The 26161-nt window shown below is 48.3% G+C and overlaps 2 protein-coding genes across 9 annotated transcripts in view; both read left to right on the top strand.

Moving 5' to 3' along the window:
* ARHGEF7 (Rho guanine nucleotide exchange factor 7) overlaps positions 1-5025 on the top strand; it is a 102539-nt gene extending 97514 nt beyond the window's left edge. For all 8 annotated transcript variants that reach the window (XM_023752461.1, XM_023752460.1, XM_023752458.1 and 5 more), the window contains 2 exons: positions 567-621; positions 2478-5025. In XM_023752461.1, coding sequence (XP_023608229.1) covers positions 567-621; positions 2478-2600 — 178 coding nt within the window. In that variant the 3' untranslated portion in view covers positions 2601-5025. The remainder of the gene's footprint in view (positions 1-566; positions 622-2477) is intronic.
* On the top strand, positions 567-21597 carry TEX29 (testis expressed 29). The gene is made up of 7 exons (XM_014454206.2): positions 567-621; positions 2478-2543; positions 8438-8532; positions 11433-11543; positions 17458-17527; positions 18314-18480; positions 21557-21597. The coding sequence occupies exons 3-7, from the start codon at positions 8475-8477 to the stop codon at positions 21595-21597; spliced, it is 447 nt and encodes a 148-aa protein (XP_014309692.1). The 5' UTR covers positions 567-621; positions 2478-2543; positions 8438-8474.
* Positions 21598-26161: the final 4564 nt, after the last annotated feature.

Below are 26161 nucleotides of genomic sequence, written 5' to 3'. Positions count from 1 at the left end.
CCATACCAACCCACCCATATAATAGGTGTCCCCCCCCCACCCCCGCCATCACACTGTTGTGAAAACCCGCCAACTCACCTGTCCTCTCTGTCCCGATTTGCGAAATGACCTATAAGTCCTCTAAGTACAGGACCATGAGTGTGTGCGTGTAGAGGGGCGCGTGCATGGGAGAGTGTGTGGAGTGGTGGGGGCATGGGAGGGTGTGTGTGGAGGGGTAGGGGCATGGGAGGGTATGTGTGTGGAGGGCTGGGGGCATGAGAGGGTGTGTGTGTGGAGGATGGGGTAGTGTGGGGAGGGAGGAGTGGAGCATTGGAGTCAGAAAAATTCCAGGAGGGTTGGGGTGTGGCTTCAGAAACTACTACTTTGTGTCCTCGTAGGTGGGAGTTAACATTGACTAGGCTCTACCTGCCCATAGAAAGAGGCTGATTGTTCTGAAGTGTATGAATTTAGGTGTTTAGAGAGGAGGGTAGAGCGGCCCTGTTTATTTCGTCTGGCATGTTATGAACTGCTTCTCTCCTCTTCATCCCTTGTCCTTGTTCAGGTGTTCATTCTATTTTCTATTCTAGGAGTCTTGTTGATACCGTCTATGCATTGAAGGATGAAGTCCAAGAATTAAGACAGGTGAGTCATAATCAGTTTTTAATCTTTTTTTTTAAATGGGGGGAAAAGAGGAAAACACTATATTGAAAATGAAGTCGATGTCCTTAAGCAAAATAATACAGAAAGGAGCCCTCTGGAGTGGCTCAGTTGGTTGTGTCCCATACACCAAAAGGTTGTGTGTTCGATCTCCAGTTGGGGTACATACAGGAGGCAACCGATCAATGTTTCTCTCTCATGTCAATGTCTGTCTCTCTCTCTCCATTCCTCTCTGTAAGCATGTCCTCTCATTTAAAATATCTAAAACTCCATCTAGTTAAAAGTTTTATTAACTACCTACTGTGACTATTCTCTGCCACTTTGTAGTGTAACACATGGTCTTTGTTCCAAGGAAACCAAAACAACAAGTCAGTTAGACAAAGTATATAAGTATGTATATGGTTTTGGGGGGACATAGGATATTCCCAAAAATGTATACAAACTTTAATAGCTGATAACTCAATTTTCACTCCTTTTCAAATTTAACTAATTTGAAATAATAGGTCAGCGGTTCTCAACCTATTGGTCGCGACCCCTTTGGGGGTTGAACGACCCTTTCACAGGGGTCGCCTAAGACCATAGGAAAACACATATATAATTACATATTGTTTTTGTGATTAATCAACTATGCTTTATATTCAATTTGTAACAATGAAAATATATCCTGCATATCAGATATTTACATTACGATTCATAACAGTAGCAAAATTACAGTTAGGAAGTAGCAACGAAAATAATTTTATGGTTGGGGGTCACCACAACATGAGGAACTGTATTAAAGGGTCGCGGCATTAGGAAGGTTGAGAACCACTGTAAGCCAGAGTAAGCTTTGAACAAAGAAAATTTATCCAGTAGACTTTTTTACAGGGATACATAAAAGATAAAGTTTACAGTACAAACCCAGCAACAGTTGGCGAATTGAGGGTGCACAAATACGGAACGAAATGATTCTTGATGTTTGCGAGTCTATTGCTTCACGTTATCAGCAGTGCCTGCACCAGAACGGCATTGACAAACAAAAAAAGTTATTCATTTCTGTAGCTTTTTTAAAATATTGAAAATGAACTCTCTTAATAAACACTGACTTTGTAATCATTCAAAGTGTGTATACTTTTTTGGGGTCACCCTATGTATTATTTGTACAAATGGCTTTGGTCTCAGGAGGGAGCGGTAAGTGCTGCTTCACAGGCCGGAGGCTCAGGAGAAGCGGAGCTCAGCATGGTCTGGGGTGGACGGGACACTGCTCTGAGCTGCCTCTCAGCCATCCCTGCAGCTTCCCTGCAGCTTCCAAATACTTGTCTTCCTCTGAGGGGCTTCCGGGTTTGTGCTGCCCCCTTGGCAAGGGATGCATCTTTGTGTGTGCGCCTTCTCCATGCGGAGGAATGATTAGGTGCAAACTGTACGGGAGAAGGTGCTTAGTCACTCACTCTGTATTCATTCAGCTGCTGTTACTTCCATCCGGACATAACTGTAAGATCTTTACAGGTGTGAAAGGTGCAGGGGGGTGGGGGTGTGCAAGATGTTCCTTTTGCTATTTCCAGCCATGTTCTTAAGGTATGTCGTACAGCGATTCTCCCCTTCAGTAATCGGAACTTAAATTGTCAGTGACATTAGGACTGTTTTTCCATCTGTGATTGGTCTTGGTCCCAAGAGCAACTGTGCGATAAGGAGCCGCGAGTGTCTGTGGAGGCATGTGGGCAGTCTTGTCGAATACACCCACGCCCACAGCACAGGGCACATTGCAGCACAGAGTTTCAATTGGCAAGACCCCAGCCCTCCTGGGGGAAGGAAGTCCTCTCCAGGGCCCAGCACACTGAATGTCCTGTCTGCTTTGTTGACAGGATAACAAGAAGATGAAGAAATCTCTGGAGGAAGAACAGCGAGCCCGCAAAGACTTGGAAAAGCTGGTGAGGAAAGTTCTAAAGAACATGAACGACCCTTCCTGGGACGAGACCAACCTCTAAGGAACGTCCATGGTTCTTTCTTGAAGACCAGTTAGGAGACTAAGCTGGGACCCTGGGGCAGGGCTGTGCATACAAAAGCTGGAGTCCAGGCAAATAGAAACACATTGTTCCTGAAGAGTCCAGACATGAGGTATCGATACCGAGGGCAACTGCATTAATCTTACTCTGCTAACATCTCAATTACCTCATTTTGCAATAAGTGCAGTGACTGACTACAAATCCTGGTCTTTCAGGCTTTTATTGAATCTATATAAATATTATATATACATGTTCCTTGTAAATATCCTGTTTTGAATGCATATCCCTGATTGTTATATCTGATACCCCTGCTAGAACTTCCTTCCCACTAATCTTTCTGATCCCATGACCTAGAAGTTGTGTTCACGCACACACGCATGGAAAGCAGAGACGCGTGGCTGTGGTAGATGCCTGACTTCTCCACCGCTGTGGTTTCTACAGTGCTCTGAAAATACTTCCCACGTTGGTTGCCTACCTAATTTAACCTTATTTATAGCTGCAGAGACACTTGAATGCCATTTGAAAGTCTTCTGTTAAAGCAGTATTGCAGTCACCGATGCGGGTGTCGCTGAGTGAGGGTCTGGGCCTGAGCCATCAATCCCAGGAAGTCCCACTCACGCCACCACGTCCAGCTGCAGGTGCACCCTCTCGTCTGCTTTGAGTGGATCTGTGGTCACCAGAGTATCCACTGCACTTGGAGAGGTCATACAGACTTGTATATGTAGGCTAGTTTAATAACGTGACCAAGTGCACTGCTTTGTCCTCAAAAGAGAGCGCTTCACTAGAATCTGCAAATAGAATGTGTTGTTACACATCACTGCGGCCGGGAAGACGAAGCGAGGTGGTGCTATGGGTAGGATTCCTGTGTCAGCCAGCGTCAACCCTGAGCTCTGCTTTACCGTCAGGGCAGCAAGCATTACTGCAGAGCTCACTGGGAAAGAAGAATAAGCAATATCCACCTTAAATCCCACCTAAATAATGAAAGTTTAAATGTGGGTCCATTCCCTCCCTGTATCCAAACTGCAGAGCAGACGAAGGAGGAAGTGGGCCCCAACCTGGCTCCGCAGCCCCTGGGCCAGGGCTCTAGAAGCCTCGCAGCCCGGCAGGAACAGCCTTGGAGCCCAGCTTATCCTGCCGTGGAGATGGGATCGGCGATATCACAGGGTCTGCGCTTTCCGTTTCCCTCTTCTAAGAGGTGGTTTTAGTGAGATGACTTCTTCATAGAACAAGTGTTACGTTGTTAAGCAGAATTGCAGCACTGTGCATTAGAGACCGCTCAGAAATACCTTTTTGGCCTCAGATGTGACCTTTGATTTGCAACCTATTTATTGGTCAGTGACCCTTTAATCTTTGATGCCTATGGACTGGGCATCTTTGGAACTAGTTGGTTTTCTGGTTGTCCATGGTTCTGTTTCCATGCCCTTGCTGATTAGTCCCTGTGCCCGCCCATCTCCCTGGGGGGTGGTCCTGGAGCTGGCCCTCCCGCTGCAAGCTCAGCAGGTGTGTGGGGCCCAGCATTGACCTGCCCACACTTGACCTTTCAACTAGAATTGCCAACTTTCTCTACTTAGCATTCATGAGTGCTAGGACTAGAACATAGTGTCATTTTTTTTACAGTAGTATTTTTTGGTGATGCATAAGACATTGTGGTGAAAAACAATTACATTTGAGTGTACTGAAGTTTGCTGTCTTAAGCAAATTTTAACTCAGGAACAACATTCAGCACCTGATCCCTCCACCACTTAGTGATGAGCGAAGTTGCAGCCAGCATCCCCGACGGGTCTCTTACAGCACCTGCCTTAACTGTTGCTAAAGCGACAAGTGAGAACTTGTGTTTCCCTGTCCCTCCCCTTGCCCTGGCGGGGTGATGGTTGAGGTGCCCGTGTAATGCATTACCTTTCTTCCCCAGGATCCAATATTTTACTAAACTTTTTAGGGAGCAGAGAAAATGCATCTGAGCAATTCTACAGACCTGCCCTCTTATAAACAGACTGCACGCGTCTCTCCGGGTGACTCCTGAGGGGTTGGGAGTGGATGATGATGGTAGAAAGGGGCGCTGTTGACTCTAAGGGTTACTTCTCTGCTCTCACCTTTCTTGGATGAGGAGACGAAGCCATTCCTATCCTGAGATGTGAAGCACTTTTATTTCCACACGACACTGACGTGTGGCCTCGGAAGCTCTGCCCACTGTGCTCTGCAGAGTGTGCCTGTCCGCGTGCGCCAGGGTCCGGGCCTCGGAAACCTCCGGCTCTGGCGGACTTCCTGCTGTCCTCCACTTCTTTCTCCAGGACGCAGAGGCCGCGTTTACAGCCCTGGGGACACCGCGCAAATGCCACCGACTGTCCTGGCGCTGACTACTCATACTATGTTGTTGTAATTATTAAACTGATTATTTTTTCTTATGTTACAAATATGTCACTTTATTTTCCATGATGTGTTTGTGTGTGTAAAGTTACATTTACACTTTATTTTGACTTTTATATTTTTTAATTCTGGGGTGAGTTTTGGACACTGGAAAATACCAGTTTGCCTTTAAAATCGAGGGTTTGGGAGTATTTGAAGATACAAAATTAGGCAATGGAACTGACACTGTTAGGTACGGCCTCCACTTTGTCTGCCACAGTGGAATAATGACTCATCCTGGGAGATGCTCTAAACCATGTTGGGGGGTTGAACAAGTGACATCATTTTTCAAGATTTCTGTGAGGCCCTTGCAAGAAGGGCCTGATAGCAGAAAGTTACTTGTCCGTTACAAGCCTTGCCCTTTCCCGCCACTCTCCACGCAGGGCCTCCCTGGCCAGCTAAGAGGGCTAGGAAACAGAGTCAGGGAAGAAAACAGCACTGCCAAGCTGGGAGTGTAGGAAGTCTTCCCTTCCACCCTGAGTGTGACCTCATCCTGACCTGATTGTGTCTGCAAAGACCCTATTTCCACATAAGGTCATGAGCACAGGTACTGGGATCAGGACTTCAACAGATCTTTTTTGTGGGGGACACACACGATTCAGCTTGTAACAGTAGGGAAAGTGGACTCACCTCTCAAGTGGGCCTGATCCCGACCTAACCCACCTTCCAAGAAGTGAGGCCGACGGTTGCTCCAGGTGGTCATTTAAACCCCATTGTGCTGTAACTAATAAAGGTGGTAAGGGACCCCAAGGGTACTTCTATTTCAGAAAACCCACAGCAACACCTACCATTTTTCCAAGGGAGGACGGCACAGCCCCACAACAGCAAATGTCCCTGCCTTTAGCTGAAATGAAGTGGGTAAATGCAGTCGCTGGTTATCATGGGAACAGGACTCCAGGCTAATACAGGGAGAGACAGGCCCCCGCCACACTGGCTCCCCCTCCTGTGGACTGTAAGCCCCGTCCTCGGGGGCCTGGCCGCTGGTCAGAGTGGACAGCGGCTTCAGGCAGTACTGGCCGTCACCCTGCCAGGCCTGGGGCGAGGTGTCTCCCCAAACAGTGGCGCTCTGCAGGTCTTGGCCCCCAGTTGGGGGTGAAGTGACATCTCCTGGTCCTGTGGCCCCTGTGGATCCTGCTGGTGGAGGGGAAGGCACCCTTTCCTTTTCTCTCAGGCCCCTGCAGCGGCCTCCCCCCCCCCACCCCCCCACCCCAGGCTGCCTGCCCTCATGCCCGGGCAACTCAGGGCCGCTCTTGCCTCTTTCTGGAAGCCTGTTGTGAGCATCGGCCTCCCACCCAAGGGCTTTCTCAGCTCCCGTGCCGAGCCCAGCCTTAAATGACCACACTTGACGCACTGTCTCCATGAACTCCCGAGGTTTGCCGAGGCATGAACCTGAACGTGAGCCGGGGTTTGTGTTGGCTGGAGGTTCAAATTCCCAGGAGGGGAACCCCACTGCCTCCGTTTGGGAACCTGAGAGGATGCAGCCCCTGGGATGGTTGGACAGTAAGAGAGGCTGGGTAATTTCTCCCCCTCCCTCTGCAGCCGCTCCCACGATCCTTCCTCTCCTGTCCTCACGTCTCCTTCCCGCTTCAGTCCTGCCAGTACAACCACCCTGTCCTGCAGAACCTCTGCTCCTCGCCCCAGCGGCCTGGCCAATGCGACAGTCAGCCAGCAGCCAGGCCTGCTCCCCGGGGGCTGCCACTTCTGACGACCCTCTCTGCCGCGATGCCTCACCCGCCCTTGGTGCAGGACCATGTGTTCTTCCCGAAGGTGAACGCTTTTTTCTCCCATCTCAACACCATGCCATCTGTGCCTCCCACCACCCGGACTCCCAGCTGCGTCTTCCAGTTTGCAGGCTCTGTCCCAGCCAGCCCAGGTGCCCCTCCAGCGCAGGCTCCCCTGGGTGCTCCCCGCATGCTGATGGCACTCCGATTCAGCTGCCCGCTGCGCATGCCCCCCCAGGACTGCAGCCCTAACTGGACACACAGACGCAGCCTCTGCTCGGCCGCTCCCCCTGGATTCTCATAGCCATCTTCCATGTGGCGGCCACCCTCCAGCCTCCCAGGCAGAACCCTGGGCTCATCACAGACCTGTTCCCGCTCAGAAATCTGTCAGCCAATCCCATGGACTCTAAAATGACACAAAAAACATTCAACCAGTGACTCCCGGTCCCACCCTTATTTTTCTCCCAGATTACATCGTTCCCCATGTTTACTCTTGCCTCCTTACTATTTTCAGCACAGCCTGAGAGATGTAATCCAGTTTCCCACCTGCGCAGAATCCAGCCCTAGCGCCCTGTTTCCCTTAGTGAAGGCTGAAGCTCAAATAGTAACCTACACCCTTGCCTGTGATTCAGTCTCAGTGCCGTCTCTGTCTTCATTCAAGCCGCCCTGGCCCCCGGTTCTCAGCTTCACCAGGCCTGCCTCACCCCAGGGCCTTTGCACCTGCTCCTTTCAGCCTTGCATGTGCTTCCTGGATGCCCACATGGTGCCTCCCCTTACTTCCTTCTAAACCTGCTCAGGTGCCGTCTAATTCAGAGGCCACTTGCTCACCATTGTGTGCTCTGCTTTCCTGTTCTCACAGCGCGTGTCTGCCCTGCATGTTTGTTGTCTCCTTCCATGGAATTCGCTCCCTGAGGGTGGGCACTTTTGTCTGTTTCGCCCACAGTTGCGTCCCAGCAGTGCCAGCAGAAGTGGGCTCTCTAAGAAGGAGACCATGGAGTGAGGACAGGAGTGGCAGGACTCAAACACTGGTTCCGAAGGGGGGCCTGGTGTCCCATAGGAACGGGCTGACTGTAGGGTCTGGAGGAGGGCCAGGTGTTTATTTTTGTTGTTTATTTTTAATATATTTTCATTGATTTCAGAGGGAAAGGGAGAGGGTGAGAGAGAAGCATCACTAATGAGAGGGAATCACTGATTGATCAACTGTATCCTGCACACACCCCCCCCCCCCCCCCGGGGGATCAAACCCACAACCCAGGCAGGTACCCTGACTGGGAATCAAACTGTGACCTCCTGGTTCATAGGTTGACATTCAACCATGGAGCCACATCACCAGGCAGAAGGCAGGGTTTTTGATGCCATGCCTGCCCTTAAGGCTCTCCCACCCTCCTCGGCCCTGTAAGCATCCTGCCTGCCCTATAGTGGCCAGCGTCACAGTCCTGCCCTTTGTGTGGTCACGGGGCTCTGTGACATCACAGCAGGTGGGGTGGCCCAGCCACTCACTCCACACTCTGCTCATCAGTGGCAGCAGGAGGGAGGAGGTGGCCAGCTTCCTGTTTGATTCTGAAGTCTGCTTGGAGTCTAACTGGGAGACGTGTGGCTGGGGGCTCAGCTGGGGACATGACGGACAGGTGAGACCGGACCCACGCAGCCTGGCTGCCTCAAGGTCTGGCCTGTGCTAATTTCTCTCTCTCCCAGGTTCCCTTGAGCCCTCACCCGTCCTTCAACTGCCACAATGAGATATATGCCAGAACTCAAAAAGTCCCACCCGCAATTCCTGAGGAGTTTTGCAGGTAAGGAGAAGAGAACCTTCAAGGGGCCTATTTCAACCCAAGGTGTAGACGACTAGCACCAGGCTGACAAGGGAAGGCAAAGAAACTTTTTTTTTTTAAAATATATTTTATTGATTTTTTACAGAGAGGAAGGGAGAGAGATAGTCAGAAACATCGATGAGAGAGAAACATCGATCAGCTGCCTCCTGCACATCTACTGAGGATGTGCCCGCAACCCAAGCACATGCCCTTGACCGGAATCGAACCTGGGACCCTTCAGTCCGCAGGCCGACACTCTATCCACTGAGCCAAACCAGCTTCGGCGAAACTTGTTTTTTTTAAAATAATGTAGGAAAATGCTGTGAAGTCTTCATTTTTAAAAAATTTCATTGCAAAAAACCCCAAACCTGAGGTTTTCAGCATAAGAAATATTTTTAACTATTTCACAAGGGGTTAGAGGATTAAAGATGTTTTCATATGACATGCAAACATAGACTTCAGCTACTTCATAACTTTTATGGCAAGAGTGGTTTTTTTTTTAAAGAAAAAAAAATATTTCTTAACAGTAAAGTTCACCTTTCCCTGTGCCCATCCTGGGTGCCCAGGGTGCAAAGTTGGATGCTGCCTGGGTGTTGAAGAAAACTTTGTGTAAATGTGGCTTTCTCCAGGGCACGTGGTTAGCGTGTAGATATAATGTGGTTGCAGTCGCTTAAAACCGCACAGAGGGAGTTTCTAGAAGTGAGACCCCTGGGGCTTGGGGAGGAGAGGGAAGTGTCACTCCCACCGTGCATGTGTGTGTGTCTTGAATATTTTTCTCAGCTAAGTTTTTCTTCATGCACGACTATAGTAATGAACAAAAAGATAGAAAAGCAAAAGGAAAGGCAATTTGGTTTTCCTCTTTAGTTTTTGTTTGTTGGCTTGGCAAAGGGACTGACCAGGGAGGTTCCGGGGCGGCCAGGGCTGGAGACGTGAGACCCTGCTATGCGGGGACTGTGAAGAAATACACTGAGACATCCCGGGAGATCCCAGCAAGCGAAACAGTGCTGGGGAGGGGCAGGGAGGCCCACGGGAGTCCCAGATGCGATGGGGAGACAGCTGCCACGAAGCTGGGGGCGGGGGACCAGCGGCTGTTCCAAAACAGTCCATCAAGGCAGCCAAATGGGAAATCGGTGCCAAGACTGTCTCACCTGCGTGGCAATATTAAAGAACAGCCAGCCCTGGAGGCTGAGGCTCAGTCGGCTGAGCAACGGGCTGAGCAACGTCCCAGGCCGAGGGGACAATGAATATTTTCTCACCCATGTGTCTGCTGCAGTAAACACCCACTGTCACCTGGAGCAGGTCTGGGAACCCTTGTCCCCTTGGCCATGGGGCGAGGTGGGGATAGAGGCGTGAGGTGGGGATAGAGGTGTGAGGTGGGGATAGAGGCGTGATGGAAATAGGTCCCAGCTATGCCCACCAGCTGTGTGGTCTTGAGTCTCGGGATCTTTCTGGATGAGGTTGAGGACTGTCAGCAGCAGCCGGCCGTCTGACCTCTGTGGGGGCCACAGGCCGGCATGATGGTGCTCCCCTCGCTGTGTCCCTGAGACCATCATCACCGCCCTGAGGGCCTTCGGTGGGCTCCCTGCAGCCCAGACCACACTGGGAGCAAAGCCCAGCACAGCTCCCCGTCCACTAAACTGACAGCCTCTCTGCAGAGGGACTGAGACTCAGTGACCACAGGGCCCCTGGGGAGCCAGCATGCCACGGCCTCCTGGACCAGCCTGGGAGCCCCTCTAGTCCAGCTGTGCCAAGGACAGGCCCCTCTGCCCCTCCCGGTCACTGGCCACCAGGACCCAGCTTTAGGAGAGAGCCATGGTGCAGGAGGTTAGCGGCTGGATGTCTCACATCCTCCAACTCTGCCGGAGTCCGCTGTGGGCTCCGAGGGCTGCAGTGGCATTCAGAGGCCATCACTGTTCCATCACATCCCTGGCGGGCGTGGGCAGCCATGGCGACAGTATTTGTCACACCCGGAGTCGGGGGTGTCTAGGGAAAGAGAGAGAAAAGCATGAGAGACAGCGGTTTCTCTGGAACCCTTTAGTCTGAAAGTCTAAATCAGTGGTCGGCAAACTGCGGCCCCTTGAGTGTGGCTCTTCCACAAAATACCACGTACAGTGCGATTGAAACTTCATGGCCACACTCAAGGGGCCAAAGAGCCGCATGTGGCTCGCGAGCCGCAATTTGCCGACCACTGGTCTAAATGAACCCTAGGAAAATTCATCGGAGAGTCAGGAGGTGGGCGGGCTCCCCGCCTCCCCTCCCCCTAGTGACAGATACCCCCCAGGGTCAGGCAGACGCTGCTGCTGCCAGTTAGGGAACCACAGGTCCTCAAAGCTGAAGGTGCATCGTTGGGCAGCTGAGCTCTGCTGAAGCGGCTACTTACCCCCTGCGGTGTATGGCGCATTCATTATCTTTTTTTCTCTTTTTGGTCAGAACTGGCATTAAACTTTGTCCTTTTGATTCAACTTTTAAATTCTGAACTAATGCTCAGCCCATAGTGATCATTTAATTCACCGTCTGCTTACAAGTGAATTAATTACACATTATAACCTGAACTCCCGAATATCCATTGTGTGAGGTCTTTGTTCCCCGCTTTCTTTGTGGAGCTAGAGCGCCAAGCCTGGCGAGGCGAGCGCTCCACTCCTCAGAGATGTATTATCTCGTTCATCGTTAGCGGCCCCTGCATTATTCTGTGTCATTAACTTGGCATTATTTTGTTCAGCTCCCAATATATTCCAGATCTTAGTTTCGAAGTGAGATTTCTATGATGCATAATTAAAAACCCACCACATGCACTCCCGAGTTTCCCCGCCAAGCCTGGTGGTATTGAGAATGATGGGGGTGGCTGTGGCCCGGGCGATAGCGGGTCTGTGTCTGCTCTGCAGTGTGCGACATTCCTCTGGACCACATATGCAGCCACAACGTCAGCAGAGATCAGTGCAAGGGACTCGGGCGCTGCTTTCACAGAGGTGTCTGCCATGAAAAGTCAGTTTCCAGTAAGTATCTGGGCTGGGCCCACCCAGGCGGACAAAGCCATGGAGGCCCAGGGTGGGCCTGCCTTCCCTCCCGGGTCTCCGTCCCTGGACAGGCCTCTCACATCGTCCTGGTCACATCTCTGCAGTAGTGGGAGCAGAGGGCTGTGAGGGTCTGGGACTGGGACAGGCCACCCGGCAAAGTCCCCTCCCAGATGGGTAGACTTGCTGTGGAAGAAGACTGACCGAGAGCCTCCTTCCTGGGAGACCTGGGTCATTCTGGGGGTGTAACCGCTGGAGGTGGGGACTCAGTACTACAAAAGCACCTGGTTGGGGGCGGTGCTGGCTGCTGGCCCTGGGAAAGGCAAGACCTGACCAGGCGGGAGCTGGAGAGTGTAACTGGGACCCTGAGGATGACTGAGGACCCCTATGCTGGGGAGAGTGGGAGGGGCTGGGGGAGGTCCCTGCAGTCTCATCCTGATCAGAATAAAACCACAGCCTGGCACTAAGATCTGCTCCCAGTCACTGCAGTCTGGGCTGTGCCTGGGGAGGTAGGGCCCGCAGGGACTCCCGGGGTGGGGGCTGTGGGATCTGGGGAGAGCATCATCCTCAGAACAGGGCTGCTTCCTGCCAGCCCGCCAGGGGAGGCTCTGGGTGAGCCCCTGCTCAGAGGGCGGGGTGGGGGGGGTGGGAGGGAGGGGGGCGCAGAGGAGGATATAATCTAGATGCCTGGCCCAGAAGGGATGCTGCTTTAAATATCCTTTCTGTATATTTTCTCACACTTTAGAGAAATTCCAGAGGTCTTTGTGCCTCTTGATGGTTGATGGGTTTTCTTGCCCTTGTGTCCCTTTCAGAAATGAGGGTGAATGGGCTCCAGGACTGTTTGGGAGGAGATTAAACAGTCCGTGGGCCAGGGCAGCCTACACAAGCCCTCACCACAGAGGAGGAAAGTGCCCACAGATACGAAAAGCTGGCCGCTGGCCGGGACACTCAACAGCTCTGATGCCCCTCCCTGTCCTAGGCTGCTCTCCGGTCCTCACCCCCCGAAGTGGACACAGTTGCCCTTGTGCTCTGTGGCTTGGGAGGATCTCTTCTCTTCTCTTCTTTCTCCTCTGAGTCCAGTTCAACTGAGCCCCTCAGAGGCAAGACAGTGCGTCTGCCTTCTCATCCTGGGACACAGTCAGACTTAGGAAGTCAGAAACATTGATGACCCATGAGTGTTACCAACTATTGGCCCACAGGGCTGCCTGGTCCCATGACCCACAACTCTAAGCCAGCTCTTTTAAGAAGTAAGTGATATGCTGGATAAAATGACTCAAGAAGCTAATGTATTGGCTGGATCTTGGCTCACCCAAAGGGAGAGCATCTGTTTAGTTTTCTGGTGAAGATTCAGCACTTAGGGCAAAAGAAAAGGACGTTTGGCTTCTCAAAAGGTGGCAGATGAGAGGTCACAATGAATGCCATTTACAGCTGGGAGGGTTTTCTGACAACAACTTTTCCTTTAGATCTTGAATAGGATGACTTGGGAACACATCTCCTTATTAATCCCGCCTTCCACCTTTGGGAGAACCCAGCATCCCTAATGTTACTATAAATGGAATTGTCTTCTTAATTCTACTTTCAAATTGTACATAGAATCCTCAATATGTACCCAAGAGAACTGAAAGATTGCTAGTATATAGAACTGCAATTTTGTGTATTTGTCTTGTATCCTGTAACCTTCTTCAACTCATTTATTAATGGCTTGCTTAGGATTTTCTACGTGTAAAATCATACCATCTGCCTATGAGATAGTTTTACTTCTTTCTTTCTAATATAGATGGTTTTATTTAATTTTCTTGTCTAGTTGCCCTGGCTAGAACCTCCAGTACAATGGTGAATAGAGGCAGTGAGAATGGACATCTTCATCTTATTTCTGATTTTAGGGCAAATTTCCAGTGTTTCACCTTTAAGTGTGATGGAAGCTATGGGTTGAGGAAGTTCCTTTCTGTTCCTAGTTTCTTAAGTGTTTTGTTATCAAAGAATATTGGATTTTATCAAATTATTACTCATGTGGATGTGTTATTGTCCAGTATCTTTCCCTTTTATCCTGAAGGACTCCCTTATATATTTCTTGTAAGGCATTTATGCTGATGTCACCCTGAAAGTTACTTCTGAGCTTGAATGAATCTCTAGTTGTACATAATCAGGCAGTGAATTTGCAACAAGACATAGTGCTTTTCCTTAAAGGAGTTCATTATCCTTCACCTATCTCATCCTAAAACCCACAGTTTAGCCAGAATCTTATTTGAGAAATCTTTTTGAGTCCTGGGTCTTCCAATGTTGAACGGCATATTATATTATATTATACTAGAGGCCCGGTGCAAAAAAATTTGTGCACTCGGGGGGAGGGGGGGGTCCCTCAGCCCAGCCTGTGCCCTCTCGCAGTCTGGGACCCCTCAGGGGATGACCACCTGCTGGCTTAGGCCTGCTCCCCAGGGGATTGGGCCTAAGATGGCAATCAGACATCCCTCTGGCAGCCTGGCAGCCCTCGGGTGATGTCCACTTGCCAGTGGGGAGCAGACCTAAGCTGCAGTCAGACATCCTTAGCGCTGCTGAGGAGGCAGGAGAGGCTCCCACCACCACCACTGTACTGGCAGCCATCAGCCTGGTTTGTGGCTGAGCAGAGCTCCTCCCATGTGAGAGCGCCCTGACCACCAGAGGGCAGCTCCTGCATTGAACGTCTGCCCCTTGGTGGTCAGTGTGTGTCATAGTGACCAGTCATTCCCAGTCGTTCTGCTGTTAGGGTCAGTTTGCATATTACCCTTTTACTATATAGGATAGAGGCCTGGTGCATGGGTGGGGGCCGGCTGGTTTGCCCTGAAGGGTGTCCTGGATCAGGGTGGGGGTCCCGCTTGGGTGCCTGGCCAGCCTGGATGACGGGCTGATGGCTGTTTGCAGCTGGTCACACCCCCTTCAGGGTGGGGGTCCCCACTGGGGTGCCTGGCCAGTCTGGGTGAGGGGCTGAGGGCCGTTTTCAGACTGGCGGGCGACTGAAGCTCCCAACCTCTCCTTTTTTTCTTTTCTTTTTTTTTTTATTCTGGGATTTATTTACCTTCTATGGCTGTCACTGGAGCTGAGAGCCGGCTCCAGCTCTGAGGCCCGGCTGGCTGAAAGCAGGTATCTGGGGTTTGTTTAGCTTCTATAATTGCAACATTGTTTCTTAGAGTGCAGCTCAGAGGCCGGCAGCAGCAGGCGGGGAACGTTGGCTTCCTCCATCACTGGAGCAAGCAAGCCTCCTGTTCGAATCAGCTGCCTGGCTGCCGGCCGCCGTCTTGGTTGGCAGTTAATTTGCATATCGCCCTGATTAGCCAATGGGAAGGGTAGCAAAGTTATGGTTAATTACCATGTTTGTCTATTATTAGATTGGATTATATTATATTATATATATTATATTATATTTATTATATTATATTATATTATATTATATTATATTATATTCCAACAGCTCATTCCCTAGAGTATGTGACAGGTACTCCTGAGCTGAGTTCATGGCACTGGCTGGTGATTTGGCCATAATTTGCTGCTTTGGGCACTTATCATCTTTCTATTTCTGTTTTGTGTATTGGTGGTTTCACTCACACACACACACACCTATTTGGAGAGCAGCAGATGATTCCATTCAGCTCACTTCGTTTCCATCACAGGGTTTTCCTTCTTAGCGGACTCCAGTATCCTAGGCATTTATGCAACTTAGTTTTTCTGGGACTTTTACCATTTGGGGGTCCTAAAAGCAGGACACATTCACATCCAAAGGGCATTTGGGTTTGTTCTTTCAATCTTCTACATATAAAGATGTAGAAGATATTCAATTCCTAGGTCAAGTCACAGAACTGGACACCGTCTTTAGCCATTAATGTTGCCAATTTTCTCATCTCCCAGAGAAACAGAGACAACAGCAGGAAGTGGTGAAACAGAGCATCCAGGGGAGACTGCAGCCAGCAAGGGAGCGCAATCCAAGCTGCTGCTGCTTTCCCCACCGGTCCCTCCCCGAGCATCATCTCATCAGGATTTCCCGTGGGAGTTGGCCATTTTGTAAATGTTAGCATGTATCACAAACATTGTTTAAATTAGTGTAATCACCTTATTTATGCCTGTTACTCATTTGAAAAATGAATAACACCTTACAGCACCTTCATTATTGGTGTCTTTACGGACTACTCTCCCCCCAACCCCCATGAGCTCTCAAGAATGTTTTCTCCTTGAAGAGAGCCCACTGCTCTGCAAGTGGATGTGTCATTGTTGCATGGAGGCGAGTGCTAATCCTCTTTTCATTCTTTCAGTTTCCACAAGTGAGTCGTGTGGGCTGGGCTCTTTCTCGCCTCTGACTTCTTTCACATTGGCGAGGGTGGGCCATCTGTGGGAAGGGTCTGGGCAGTGAGCCCTGCATTGGGTTCTCACTGAGCCCTCAAATTACTTCTCATTTCTTTGACATCTTACTCACTGAAGACGGCGACTGAACCTTTGTGCTGTGTAAGTTGTAGTATTCGGTGACAGGGTATTATGAGCTCTTTGTGCGCATAATTCCATGTTATGAAAACCTTTCACCAACTTCTTAAATTGGCTGGTTTGAAGTGCTCATTGTGTTACGGCATAATCTGTATGATTAAGAATGTGAACTTGGGGAATTAGCATTAGATCTTTGAGAAACAATCAGGGACTCAGAGAGAGTGACTTGCCTTCACCCTTCAGCCTTGACTTAGGCACATTATGTAACATGTCATGTCTCCCGAGTGTATGACTTCCGTTTCTCCAGGAGACGTGCCGAGCTGATTGCAAAACTTCTGTTTAGTTATATTTGGAGGAGAATTTCTCCAGATACTTCTTAAAGAAAATAATGCTGTCTTTCAATTGCTGCTATTTCTGAAGGATGCTGCTATTTCTGAAGGATCATCATATACGGTTTATTAAAAACCACACATATTGTTTATAACAAGTAGTGTGCTGGCCAGACACTGCCTCCAGGAGCTTGACCTCAAGGACCAAAAATACCTGCACATATAAAGATACAGAAGATGCGCTGATGATCAAATCCTGAAACATTGTCTACATATGTGTGTCTCTTTAACCGGACTTCACTACCATTAATTCTGAATTTATTTCATGAACCAAGACAAAAGATCCCACTAAGGGATACACATTCCCTGGAATTCAAAACTTTGAGGTTTACCTTCTTGTCCCTTAAAAACTTCTCATTTCACGCTTTCAAATACAATGAACTTGATTTGTTCATTTCAATTCGCTTCATTCAACATCATTGAACGTGAACCTTCTCTGTGCCTTTTGCTACACCCCTAGGAGAAAGCGCGGTGGGAGTGGAGGGGGCAGAGAATTTAAACCAACTAATGCTCCTATGCAGGGGAACACGGAATAGAGGCCACCCCCTAAGAGTCACTTTGAAGGCCCTGATTCTTCCGTTTTGAGAAGATGGAAGCAATTGAGGACCGTGTAAACCCTTGTTAGTACAGAAAAACTCCGTCAATGTAACTTGAAATCGGACCAATGGAATTTAACATCCAAAAAGCATCTTTGGAATCACTTTCAGGGAGTTGGGGGCAGGATGAGGTGCCAGATGGCAGGAGGCCCCCTGCCGCTGTTTCCCGGTGGACAGACAAGGGACCACCGCTGCAGGCTCCCCTCAGGGGGCAGTGCTCTGTCGTCGGGGAGCCAGGCCACCACCCTGAGTCCCTTTCATGTGGAGCCCTCATCTGTCTGGGGGTGGCCTTGGTCCCAGGGTGGTGTTTCGGGAGGGGAGTGGCAGTGTTAGTGGAGCGGCCAGTGCTCAGGGGGGAGCTGGGCGGAGAAGGGCTGCAGGGTGGAGGGCCCAGGCCCACCTCATGGAGGAGGACTGCCCTGTTGTAATGAACCCAAATGATGGTAAATGGAAATTGTTTTTCAGTTTATGTGCACGTGTTTTGTGCCTTGATCCTGCTCATTGCTGGGGCCTTTATTATCACCATGATTTACAGGTCAGCCATTCTGTTCTTTCAAACTCACACGTAGAACTTTGGTGGGAGAGGACTGCCCCCTGAGGGGACTCCCCCCCTCGGCTCAGTGCTATTGGGGCCACGTGGACCACTGGTGAGACCTGAGGGACCACCTTTTCCCCCAGATCTTGATGATAATACCAGCCAGCCTTTCATAAGCACCTATCATTTCACTCCACAGCCCTCCTATGAGGAGCGGAGCAAGGGGTGGAGGTGGGGGCCCTGTCTGCAGAGCCCTGGCCCCAGGCCGACCACGCCCCTTCATCCTGTGCTAAAGACCTGTCCGATCCATGCTCTCAGACACAATCTCCCCCTCTAGTTTCCATGGTGACGACATGCACACCCAGCAAGGCTACCTAGGCTGCTTGCTGCCCCCTGGCCGGACTGGAATTCAGCTTTCCCCCTTGGGGGGCCTTGCACCAGCCCCTGAGATTAGTTGAGGCACTTTGTCCAGCAACAAGGAAAACGATCTTCCTCTCTGAGTGGTGCTGGGTGGCGTCTTGAGTGAGCGACCCGGCTGTAACCTGCACGCAGTGCCCACCTTCCCAAATCCTGCTGTTGTCCTGGGGAGTCTGGCTGCCGCTTGCAGGTGTCTGTTCAGGGCAGATAGAAGGAACTAAAATGGGAAGTCCCAAGGCAAAGCATTTACCCTGACAGATGGTCTACATGCATGATCATGAACCCTATACTTTTAGGGTGGTGCCCTGGCGGCCCATAATTTTCCATCTTTAATTTCTCTGATTCTGATAAAAACTCTCTTCCCTTCAGAGTTGTCCAAGAAAGGAAAGAAAAGGAAGCCACTATGGAATTGCCTTTGTCATTCAAGTCTGGAGATGAAGTCGCGGCAGCCGCTGCTGCCCGTAAGCTGGCAGTGTTGAAGGCTCGGACTGCCAGAGCACTGCCATGTGCCGGATGTGCCAGGAACACCGATAAGAGTAAGAGTCGGGATTGCCCATCCTAGGGCTCAGGGCACAGCTTTCCTCCCTCAACACATCTTACCTGTGAAAGATACCCAGCCAGCAGCTACATTAGCCTTTTAGCAGAAGTTGCACTTTTTTCTTTTTCAGTTTGGACTAAATCTATTTTTTCCAATTAGAAGGGTCTAGCATGGGTTTCCTGCTCTAAAGGCACATTTCCCTCCATAACTATTGTCTTCTATCTTTTCTTTCTCCTCTCTTTGCCTCTCTGTCATTCCACCCTCTCTAGACAGTCCAGCTGCGTGGTGGGTAGTGGGTAAGGGGCGGCGGTGATGTTGGGGTGTATCTGCATCCAGTGGCTTCCTGGCAGGTGCCTGACAACACCATTCTTGTTGTGGCTCCCTGACAGCTTGGTGGCCCTGGTTGAAGAGATGTAAACACAATAGCTAAGTCTTCCAACACCTCTGACTTTCAGGAAGCAAAGCCGCATGTATGTGATTAACTCTTAGGAGGACTTGGCAGTTGCTTGATGCTTTTCAGTCGGCAACTTGCTAGGTAGAGAAAGAAACATCCCAAATGGTCAGCTCAATCTTAGGTGATATTGTTTGGGAACATGGTCTAGGTCTCATATTATTCACTAAAGACCTGGTGCATGAAATTCGTGCACTGCAGGGGGGATGTGGGGAGGTCCCTCAGCTTAGCCTGTGCCCTCTCACAGTCCGGGAGGCCTTGGGAGATGTCTGACTGACGGCTTAGGCCCGCTCCCCATGGGCCTTAGTGTTGCCGCGGAGGCAGGAGAGGTTTCTGTCACTGGCGCTGCTCTTGCCAGCTGTGAGCTTGGCTTCTGCCTGAACAGTGCTCCCCCTGTGGGAGTGCACTGACCACCAGGGGGCAGCTCCTGTGCTGAGCGGGATTGGGCCAAAACCGGCTCTCTGACATCCCCCTAGGGGTCCCAGATTGTGAGAGGGTGCAGGCCAGGCTGAGGGACCCCACCAGTGCATGGTTGGGGCCAGGGAGGGATTCCAGAGGTTGACCAGATGGGGAGGAACTGCAGGAGGACTCCAGGGCGTGTCTGGTCCGTCTCTCTCAGTCCCGATCAGCTGGACCCCAGCAGCAAGCTAACCTACCAGTCAGAACATCTGCCCCCTAGTGGTCAGTGCATGACATGGCGACTCATCGACTGGTTGACTGTCTGTCCCCTGGTGGTCAGTGCATGTCATAGTGAGCGGTTGAGCAGCCTTAGCTTTGATTGTTTGAACGGATGAACGGATGACTGGACACTTAGCACATTAGGCTTTTATTATGCACTGAGTGGCCAGATTATTATGACCACCCCATCAGTACTTCGTTGGGCCACCTTTTGCCTTCAATACTGCGGCGATTCTTCTTGGCATTGACTCCATGAGATGTTGAAAGGTGATGCGAGGAATCTGACACCATGCCTGATGAATAGCACTGTCCAGTTCTGTGAGATTTGATGGCTGTGGAACCAGCTGCCTGATGGCTCTTTTAACTTTGTCCCACAAATGCTCAATTGGATTGAGATCTGGTGATTGTGGGGGCCACCTAAGCAAGGTAAAGTCTCCCTCATGTTCTTGAAACCACTCCTGCACAATACGAACACTGTGGCATGCCGCATTGTCTTGTTGGAATAAGCCATCTCCATTGGGATATCCCATCAACATGATAGGATGAACTTGATCAGCAACGATGCTTAAGTATGTTGTGCTATTCCAGTGGTTCTCAACCTTCCTAATGCCACAACCCTTTAATACAGTTCCTCATGTTGTGGTGACCCCCAATTTCATTGTTACAAATTGAACATAATTAAAGCATAGTGATTAATCACAAAAACAATATGTAATTATATATGTGTTTTCTGATGGTCTTAGGCGACCCCTGTTAAAGGGTCGTTCGACCCCCAAAGGGGTCGTGACCCACAGGTTGAGAACTGCTGTATTCAGACATTGTTCCACATGAATTAAAGGGCCCAAATCATGCCAGGAAAACATGCCCCAATCCATAACACTGCCCCCACCAGCTTGAAGGGTTGTACTCATGCTTGTGGGGTGCATGCTTTCATTCTGTTTCCGCCAAATTCTCACTCTGCCATCTGCATGATGCAACTGGAAACGTGATTCATCGGACCAAATGCCTTTTTTCCAATGCTCGACTGTCCAATCCTTGTGTTCCTGTGCGAATTGGAGTCGTTTTTTCTTGGTAACTGCAGACAGCATAGGTGTTCGAACAGGCCTTCAGCTCTTTTGCTGATACTTGCTCCATGGCTCCGAGCGCCCGCAATCATCCCATGTTCAAAGGCTGTTAAATTGCCTTGTTTACCCATATCTTCAGAAAAAAATCACTTCTGTCCTGGTAAACAACCTGCTCCCCTATTTACAATGGTCTGGCTCTCTAGCAACTTCAGCGCGAAATTATAGCTAATTTGCCTACAAACGTCAGGTGGTCATAATAATCTGGCCACTCAGTGTATAGGAAGAGTCACAAAGACTTGGTTTTACTGGGACAAATGGGAAAAGGGAGAGGCTGGAAGAAGCAGCCTACCCAAACGTCTCCGAGGATCTCGATGCTCGCTCCTAACCGAGGCTGTGTCTGTGCACAGAGCGCGATGTCACCTCCTCAGGGTGGTTTCTGCAGAGGGAGGCCGTGAAAGGTGGAGACCGTTCTCCCCCAGGAAGCTCTTTCTCTCCCAGGAGTGAGTGGAAAGACGGGGCAGCACACACCCACCTACCAAACACAATTGAGTAAATCATGGCCCATTGTATGCCATATGGATGTGTTCACAGACCTTGACGAAATTTCCTTGGCATTGCTGACTATTCTATTAAAAAAACACCACTTAGCCTTGGCCAGTGTTGCGCAGTGGGTTGAGCATAGTCCCATGCACCAAGAGGTTGCAGGTTCCATCCCCAGGCAGGGCACATACCCAGGTTGCTGCCTCAATCCCCAGTAGGGGGGCATGCAGGAGGTAGTTGATCAATGTCTCTCTCTCTCTCTCTCTCTCTCTCTCTCTCAAATCAATTAAAAAAATATCATTCTTAAAAACCACAAACACTTATTGTTGTTTTAAATTCAGCAACAGTGATGGTAATGAATACTGAAGAAACTAAGGATTGAAATGCATGATGAAGAAAACGTGAAGATTGGCAGAAATATCCAAATGAAACAGTACCATTGTGAACCACTCTTAAACATGGCATGGAATGACTACCCAATTAGGAAAACAATAAAGGTATTTTAAATGCTTTGGTTCTAAGTTGTCTTAGTCAATGCTGTATTTTTGTCTCAAGAGAAAGCCATTGGAGGGTGAGAACATTACCAGAAGCTTTGAACATACATATATATATATATATAATTGATTTCAGAGAGGAAGGGAGAGGGAGAGAGATAGAAACATCAATGATGAGAGAGAATCATTGATTGGCTGCTTCCTGCATGCCCCCTACTGGGGATTGAGCCCACAACCCAGGCATGTGCCCTGACTGGGAATCAAACCCTGACTTCCTGGTTCATAGGTTGACGCTCAACTACTGAGCCATGCTGATTGGGCAGGGTTTGATTTTTTTTAATGACACTGTTTCCTAGTGATGCCAAAATCAAGGCAGCTTATAGCATTGTCACCAAGACCCCCTTTTCAGAAGAAAGCTATGCTAATGAGAGGAGCAGCATCATGCTCTGTGAGGCCCAGAACCATCTGGTGCAGCTTCCTCAAAGTCTCCCGTCCAGGTAAGGATGCATGTATGTTTCAGAGTACCTGACAGTGCTGACTGTAGGTGATGAAAGCCAGCCCAGTTGAGTCTGGTTTTTACTTTGGAAACTTGAATATCTATATGTATAAAAGCCTAAGTGACTGTTTGACCGGTAGCTATAATGTGCACTGACCACCAGGGGGCAGATGCTCAATGCACAGGCATGGGAACATAGAACAGACTGATGAATCTCAGAGGAAAAGGAGGAGGGGGGCAGGGCGAGAAGAGATTAACCAAAGATCTTATATGCATACTAGGGTCCCTCGGCCTGGCCTGCACCATCTCACAATCTGGGATCCCTTGGGGAATGTCGGACTGCTGGTTTTGGCCCAATCCCCGCAGGCCAGGCCCAGGGACCCCACCAGTGCATGAATCTGTGCACTGGGCCTCTAGTTATATAACACACACACACACACACACACACACACACACACATGTATATGTATATGTATATGTATATGTATATGTATATGTATGTAGGAGTCCCTAGACACCCTCATTTATTTTTCAGCTGGTAAATTCTATGCATGTGGGCAATGCAGGTTTGGTCAAGGTCCCACAAGATCTTACTAGTAGCCCAGGCTTCTTGGAGAATGGAGGATGAGAGAGGGTGAGGGATAGAGGCTGGCCCTTTCCTTCTCACACACATCCTGCTGACCTTAGTCATTGGCCCTTACGTTGGTTTAGATCGGATGTCAGCACACCTTTTGTAAAGGACCAGGCAACAACTATTTTAGGCTCTGTGGGTCAGAAGTTCTGACAGCTCTTCAACTCTGCTCGTGTAGCATTAAGGTGGCCACAGACAATGGAAATGCATGGATGTGGCGAGGTTTCAATAAAACTTTATGTAAAATCAGGTGATGGCTGGACTTGGCCTGCAAGCTGTGGTTTGTCAACCCCTATTTTTTTGCCCATCTTTTTCTAGAAATTTCACAACTAGTCATTTCTGTGATCTCTGTAGGTCGAAAGCCTCTGATGGTCAATTTGTTCTTATAGCTTATTGTGATTGTACCCACCTGACTCTGTAAACAGCCAGGACCTGGAGTTCCCATGCTGGGATCCCATTCCCAGGAGTTATTAATTCACCTACGTTCTGCACAGGGCAGCCCTCAGAGAGCTTTTCAAGGATGCATTTTTCATGCCTACGTGAATGGGGTATGCCATTGTCTCTCTTGCAGAGGTATGTTGGATGGGGGGCTTATAAAAGATCCATCAGCATCCTCTACACCAGTGGTTCTCAGCCTCAACGAACATTTGGCAATGTTTAGAGACATTTTGGATTGTCAAAACGGGGGAAGGCACTGCTGGCATTTCTCCTCTAGGCCAGCAATAACAAGCCCCAAGATCTCCCATTTCATGGTGTCATGGAAGTTGAGAAAGGAAGCTGGATTTCTAACCCCATCTGGCAATGACAAGGTGATGCCCCCCAACTCCCACAGAGTCAGAGGAAGATGCTAAAACACAAGACTTAAATAAAATCCAGAGTCTAATGACATAATAGCCAAGTCATCCAAGATTCGATTGAAAGTCACTCATTGTGCCAAGAACCAGGAGAATCTCCCCTTGAGTGAGAAAGGACAACTGATGGACACCAAACATGATACAGATGCTGGGATTATCTGTAAAGGATTAAAAGCATCCATCATGCAAAATCCTTTAATGAGGAATTATGAATGCATTACATGAAAAATAGAAAATTTCTGCAAAGAAATAGAAGATATAAAGAAGAATCTGGTGGAGATTTTAGAACTGAAAAATATAATAACCCAAATAAAAAATTCAATGGGTGGGCTTAACATCTGAATGGAAAGGACAGAGAAAAGAATCTGTGAACTTGAGGATAGAAATGATCCAATATGAACAGGAGTGAAAAAATAGAATTAAAAAAAATCTCAGCGATCTTTAAAATATAACAAAACATCTAACATCCATGTCATTGATGTCCTAGAAGGAGAAGAGAAAGAGAGTGAGACTGAAAAAGTATATTTGATAGTTGAAGTAAAAATTATAACTGTTATAATGTGGTTTTTGATGTATGTAATCTAAGACCAGCATATTATAAATGTGTGAGGGTAAAGGGACAAAAAGGAAAGTACAGTTTCTATTCCTCACTCAAACTGGTATAACTGCTCTGAAAATAGTTTGGCAGTTTCTTAAAAATTGAAACATACATGTACCATACAATTAGCAAGTGTGCTCCCAGGCATTTATTGCAGAGAAATAAAGACTTAACATAATATTTATATAAAAATCTGTACATAAATGTGTATGACAACTTTATTTGTAATAGCCCCAAATTAGAACCATAGCTGTACAATAAGTGAATGGTTAAAAAAATTGTGGTATATCCACACCAGGGAATTCTCTGCAGGCGATAAAAAGGAAAAATTAATGATATATGCAATAATTTGGATGGATTTCAAAGGTATTATGTTGAGAAACCAATCTCAAAAAGTCACACACTTTATGATTTCATTGTTGAAATGACAAAGTTGTAGAGATGGTTGCCATGGTTAGGAGTGTTGTGAGGTGTTGGTGGAAAGGCATGGGTGTGCTGTAAAGGGGCTGCATGAAGGAGTGTGCTGGCACAGCCTGTGTCTTGATTTCCGTGGAGGTCCCACGAATCTACACATGTGATAACATGGCATAGTGCTCTATACACACACAGGACCAGAGTTATGCTCCTGATTTTGATTTTTGTACCACTGTCATGTAAGATGTAAGCATTGGGAGAATCTGAGTGAAGCGTAGACAGAACTCCTCTGTACTACTTATGAAACTTCCTGTGAACAATGATTATTTCAAAATAAAAAGTTAAACAATGTTAAAAGAAGTCATTCTGACAGAAAAAAAAAGGCCAAAGAAATGGTCTTGATGCTCTAAAAAGTCAACCAGTGTGAAAAGCCATGGCCAGCATGGCTTTCAGGTTCAAAGGCTTGGAGAAAGGGCTGACGCACAAATTAATACACAAGAAATATAAATTTGGAAATTATGGGGGAAGCCAGGGAAAGCTTAGCTATAGTAGCCAACTTCCACTGAATCTCTGTTCCCATCTGCTTTTATTTACTAGAATACACAATTGCCTTTTAGGAATGCAAACAGACATATCAAAGGTGATTGTTTAGTAAACAGTAAGATTATCAGGTTGGGGGAGTTTGCTTTAGGCCATTGAGTCAGCAGTAGGTAATAAAACGCAAATATTCACCCCGTGAATATCAAAGAGCCCAATTCAGGCTTCTGACTGGACTTCTTGCATTTATATTAATTACTGTTGATCTTGGTTCTCAGCAAACCAGCATGAACCTGGTCTGTAGAGATTGCAAGCATAGTTGTTATGCTCATCTTATTAGCAAAAGGAAAGTTCTAATTACTGTGTAGTTTGAGAGATGCAAATCAGAGGAGAATTAAACTAGTATGATAAAATACAAGCCTTTCCTATCATTCCAATAAGTTACAGAAACATATATCAGAGTTAGCATATGTCTTTCATGTTCCCTGGAACAGAGTTCTGATTTCTACCTACTCACACAGTCATTTATCTATTTATTTTTAAAGATTAATTTTATTATTTAAAATTTTTATTTATTTATTAATTTGAGAGAGAGAGAGAGAGAGAGAGAGAGAGAGAGAGAGAAACATTGATTTGTTGTTCCACTTATTTATGCATTCATTGGTTGTTTCTTGTATGTGCCACAACCTTGGTGTATTGGGATGATGCACTCACTAACTTAGCTACTTGGCCAGGGCAATCCTTTATTTTTTTAAAAGTCAACAATGAATCTTTAACAAGACACTGAGTTCCCTGCAAGAGTTCACAGTTCCTTAATTATCCTGCATCTCTCCTTCTATGTTTCTTTTCAGTATGATGTAATTTTGCAAAAAAGAAGAAAAAATAGTAGAAGTATTTCCACATTTAGACTGTTATACTAATT

This window comes from Myotis lucifugus, unplaced genomic scaffold, assembly GCF_000147115.1.
Source record: "Myotis lucifugus unplaced genomic scaffold, Myoluc2.0 scaffold_33, whole genome shotgun sequence".
Taxonomy (NCBI): domain Eukaryota; kingdom Metazoa; phylum Chordata; class Mammalia; order Chiroptera; family Vespertilionidae; genus Myotis; species Myotis lucifugus.
The sequence above is the reverse complement of the archived record's forward strand: the minus strand, read 5'-3'. Positions and strand labels throughout refer to the sequence as shown.

Excerpts from the sequence above, each read along its gene's own strand:
- TEX29 (XM_014454206.2), top strand. The coding sequence starts at position 8,475 with ATGAGATATATGCCAGAACTCAAAAAGTCCCACCCGCAATTCCTGAGG. Across the intron at positions 8,533-11,432 it reads ATTCCTGAGGAGTTTTGCAG|TGTGCGACATTCCTCTGGAC; the intron begins GTAAGGAGAAGA and ends TCTGCTCTGCAG. Across the intron at positions 18,481-21,556 it reads TGCCAGGAACACCGATAAGA|CAACAGTGATGGTAATGAAT; the intron begins GTAAGAGTCGGG and ends TTTTAAATTCAG.